The 5,000-nt window shown below is 37.0% G+C and overlaps 1 protein-coding gene across 1 annotated transcript in view; it reads left to right on the top strand.

Annotated features, from left to right (window-relative positions):
* The window catches only part of LOC135199008 (fibrillin-2-like), a 14,642-nt gene that overhangs the window by 6,507 nt on the left and 3,135 nt on the right, over positions 1–5,000 (top strand). Inside the window, exons 3-4 of the mRNA XM_064226922.1 lie at positions 2,558–2,579; positions 3,388–3,516. Of these exons, the coding sequence (XP_064082992.1) occupies positions 2,558–2,579; positions 3,388–3,516 (151 nt within the window). The remainder of the gene's footprint in view (positions 1–2,557; positions 2,580–3,387; positions 3,517–5,000) is intronic.

Raw genomic sequence — 5,000 nt, 5'->3', positions numbered from 1 at the left:
CTTATTATTGAAAGCTTGGCAATGACAGATTTTCATATCAGCGAGATTCTCTTGAAAGTCCTTTAGCAATGTCAGTTCTAACAACCAAAAATGAGGTCAAGTTCATAAAATTTCTAAGTGAATAATAATAACTGGCTAAAGTAAACCTTCTTGACATGAGCTGGATATGGAATGGAAGTGAGTGGGGAAAATGCTTCAGAGAATACGGAATAAATGACCTTGCGTTAGAGCGCAGCTGTTTCTGTGTGACTCCAATATGCAGTGTCTTCTGTCTCTACAGTGAAGGCTACACAGCAGACATTTGTTTGGAAGTGCTAAAGGTTTTTGTTTACCACAGAAAAGCAGGCCAAGCATTTTGCAGATGTGGAGTCACACTAATCCTTTTTTTTTATGTTTTAAAACATACATTCAATCGAGTTAGGAGTCGACCTTCAAGAAATGGTCCATTCAACACCATAAAAAAACTCGAACAATTGCCAAAAAATGAATGAACCCTTTTTTTTTATTCTGAAACGTTGTAAATCCAAGACCCAGTTTAATCTTTGTAATCACCGCCTCACTTTTTGTTTTTTGAGACCTGCAAAGAATCGCGATCAACATATGTTCTCTGTCAAGTGTCGTTGACTCCCAGGGAATCTAATCAGGAAAGTCAAGGATGAGACTTTTACCAGAATGAGTCCCAGTGCTCTTTTCTGGCACGAGATTTATTTCAAGACTGCTGCCTCCTGCGCCATTCACATGATTGGCGACGGTGAATATTCAGTCAGTCTTCGAACGACAAAAACAAACTCTGGGTAGTTTAGTTATGAAATTTGGCCTTGTCTCTTGTTTTAGAATTTCTATTTTAAATACACGTATATTCTATGCCAACTACCGTAAAATAAGTGCAGACGTCTTATTAGAATTTACAGCAAAACCCTGTCTTCCGTCTTCATTTGATGCTTACACGGACATAATAATCCTTTTTGCTGCTTGCAAATAAATCTGATCTGATGTCTGACCAAGATTCAGTGGCCAAAAGGCTTCCTGAATTCACTCAATCAATGGCACCATCGACAAATATTTCGACAAGGAGATTCAGACCTTCCCAAATTCACAACTGGCGAACGCGATTCAAAAACGTGTCCATCATCGGGAATTTAAATCAGAAACAGTTTTTTTTTTTTTTCTTTTTTTCACTATCGTTTAAGGAAGGATGTTGACGCTCATTCCAATTTCTTCCCGCTCTTCGATGTTTTAGGAGAGAAGACATCGCCATTAGACTCACAGCTGTTTCCCATTTTTCTATCTGAAGCGGTTTAGAGAAGCCACGTTTAAAACTCGTGCAAACGGCGGTCATTATCGTCTTCCATGACTGAGATCGAGCGCGTGTGTCAGGCAGAAAGTGCATGCCGAGAGAGGAACACCCAACCAACTGTAGTCCACGAACTCACCCATAAAAGCTGACCTGAGCTGCGGTTCGAATTTTGACACAGAGTTCATAAAGTCGTCATCCTAGTCACTGTCTTTCAGCCAGTGATTCGAGACGTGACCATGAAGGCAGTGTCGTTCCTGCTGCTCTGACCTTAAACGTCGGTGTAGAATAATCTTTTGATTTCCTCTGTTTTCTGAATTTCAATGAATTGTGTGATTGTTTCGGTTACTGAGTTAGTGTTGATGCCTGCTTCTTTTGCCTCGCGGTGGCAGGAGGGTCCTGTTTCCCCATAGTAGCACTTATACTTGGACCGTCGACCGGATGGGATGGCCTTTCGCAGTCCTTGTCTCGCTTCGCTGTCTAACTTCTGGATCAGAGGTCCTTTTTTCCTCACCACGTTAGGGGACTGTGGAAGGAACAGCCTCCCCCCTGAGGATGTTGTGAAACTGGAACCTTTGAGGTTCAAGCGAAGAAGAAGCAATGCATGGCTACCCTAATACATTCTCCTTTTTTAGAAATAATTTTATTCTCATTTATCTATTTTTTATTTGCTAAATTTATCTGTTTTTTTAATAAGTGATGATCTCCTCTTTCCGTATTTCCTATTACCTTCTGTTACTTCTTTGGAATGAACACCATAAGATTCTTTGGAAACTTCTGGAATTTCATGTGGACGAAGAAGAAACCTATTCATATTCTTCCATATGAATAGGTTTCTTCTTCGTCATCTGAACAATGATAATCATAACAATAGTTTAGCTGACAGGATTGGATATTTATGTATGTATAAACTATATATATATATATATATATATATATATATATATATATATAGATATATATATATATATATGTGTGTGTGTGTGTGTGTGTGTGTGTGTGTGTGTACTTATGTATGCCAAACAATGTTTTATCAATTTTTCTTTCGAGAGAAACGGAAGATGACCCTTGTCCAGACTTGATCTGCGTTCCTTGTAACTTTTAGTTAACAGTTCCTTAGAAGCTCATGACTTGTTACTGCTATTACTTGCCTAATGTTATTTAAAGGGTGAATTTTATTTGCATGCAAAAATCTTTAGAAAAGGTTTATTGTTATTATTATTATTACCTACGTCCCTTACTCGTTTTTCTTTTGTTTTACAGTCGCAGCCCGGTCTTCCAAAGGGTAAGAGCCTGGTAGGAGGTTGGAGCTAAGGTCAAGTACTTTTATCTTTGGTGACTTTGTAAGCTTTCATTTTCAATTATTTCTTTGGGGAAAGAGAAGAAGTCGACCAGTGGCGTCATTACTGGCCCCTCCTATAATTGACCTAATAGGGTACTATATGCGAGGAGAGTTGGACGAGACAAAGTTGGGATACCAAAAACATATACATAAATATACATAATGCTTTGTGTGTGTGCTCGGCATGGAATATTTCTTTGTTCATTTTTGCCAAGCTTGAATTTGTGGATTCCATTGTCTCGCTTAACTGACTTTGTGTATAATATGTGTTTGGTTGCTGCTACTTAATAGACTTTCTTGTCAGATGTTATGTTACATGTGTATGATTAGCCTTCAGTGCTTTCAATTCCTTCCATTTTCTTTACTGTACTTCATTCTCATTTGTACTTTTGCAATCTCACTTTCAAGATTCTCTGAAGGTCTTTGGAAGAAGTTTTGAGACCATCAATCGATCCCAGTATATATTATCTCTTTTCGTCTTTTTTCTGTAAGCACGAAATATGATAATGTGATCAAAATATAAAAAATAGTAAAGGTAGAAATTGTTCATCATTATGACGTATCTACATAGAGAAAGCTCATCATCATCATCATCATCATCATCATCATCATCATCATCATCATCATCATCATCATCATTATGAAGGAAAACATTGATGCAAAAGAGTAACTATGTATCTTGGGACATAATCATTTTCAGCCCAAAACGGAAAGGTGGGTGTCTTCATTCATTAAATTTCTAACTCCACAGCTTGCAAGCCGTCTGACGAATGCCTTGCTTATGGTGGCTATTGCATCAGCAACAGCCAGAAAGGGGACTGCGACGGTCTCCTGTTTGAGAAGGAATGCCAATCAGCTCTATGCTCCTGCTGTATAGAAGGTAAGAAGAAGAAGAAGAAACTCTGTAACTATGCGGCTTGCAAAGAAGCCCACCCACGAAAAAAATAAAAGTAAAAAACATTTACAGTGAACTTATCTGTGAGAAACAACCCTGGAAGACTGGTTTCCATAATTATTCCAGCAGCTCTATGAAACCAGGGTCTTGTGTCAGACCCTTGTTATGAGATCATGGAGCCTTTTGACACTTTCATACAAAATAGACATTTATTTGAGAAAAACATCTTTTAATCTTGGTCCCTAATATCGTAAGCATTGGTTAACAGTCGGACTATCAGAGTAGTATACATTCCGAGCCATCTTAGAGAACTATAGTCGATTCATTTAAGGTGGATTCTTGTGCCTACGAGATGTTTGTTTGGTGGCCTCTGATTGGCTGGTACTGGGAGGTAGGCTGCTAGCTCGTTTTGTCATATTTTCGTCTGTAGGTTAGAAAACTAGCAATGTTTATATTTCTTCATTTTCTCACGTTTTGCAAAAGATAGGCAAGTTTCGGTCATACCAAAGGATTCAGTATTAATTGTACAACTAAATAATCTTTTCCTGAAACCAATAAGATAAAGCACACAGGAATTACAACGAGTAAAAGTGAAGAGGGAAACATTATATTCTTTATACATGTTTTTATTTATCATCGGATTTTTAATCATTTATGCCATCAAGATAAAATAAAACTTGTGTTTTCATACAATAAAATCACCCTGAATACGCTGGTGCCTTCAGATTTTAGATGCGTGTAATATGTGAAGAGAAGATGAATATGTCTTAAAATGTTGTATCCGTATTTGACTCAGCCTGAAAGGAAGTCAAGCTTTCTTAATTCTTTGTTGTTTATTACTTCACTGACATTATTATTTCATATCACTCAAATAAGTCTCTGACATCTCTTTCGTTTGAAAATATATTCATATGATAAAATTAAAAACAATATTCTGAAATGACCTGGTTAAAGCTTAGGCTGAGTTGAAGAGTGCAAAGTCTGTCAACAGAGTTCAACTTCTTTGATGGACTGAATTCCCCGCTTCCCGTTCTAGATATCAGATGCATCCATATGATTGTTATTATTTTCCTTATCAGATATGTCCAGACATACTATATGAAATGTTCGGCAATGATAATGGAAATTCTGTGTATTTAATCATAGAAAATGTAATGATATAACATGGTAAATATTGTCGAAAATGCAACCTTATTATATCGCCAATTAGCAACTCAAATCTCTTGCCGAGACGATAAGCATAATGGTCTTGCAGATCTCATTCTCTCGGCAATACCGTCAAACTTGAATCATTTACGGATGCAACATAATAAGAAATATTCTTCATTTTCTCTTCACATATTACACGCATTCAAAATCTTAAATCACTAGCGTATTCAGAGTGATTTTGTTGTATGAAAACACAAGTTTTATTTTAGCTTGATCACGTTAATGATGCAAAATCCGATGATAAGTAAAAACATGTATAA

Source organism: Macrobrachium nipponense, chromosome 25, assembly GCF_015104395.2.
Source record: "Macrobrachium nipponense isolate FS-2020 chromosome 25, ASM1510439v2, whole genome shotgun sequence".
NCBI classification, from domain to species: Eukaryota; Metazoa; Arthropoda; class Malacostraca; order Decapoda; family Palaemonidae; genus Macrobrachium; species Macrobrachium nipponense.
The sequence above is the reverse complement of the archived record's forward strand: the minus strand, read 5'-3'. Positions and strand labels throughout refer to the sequence as shown.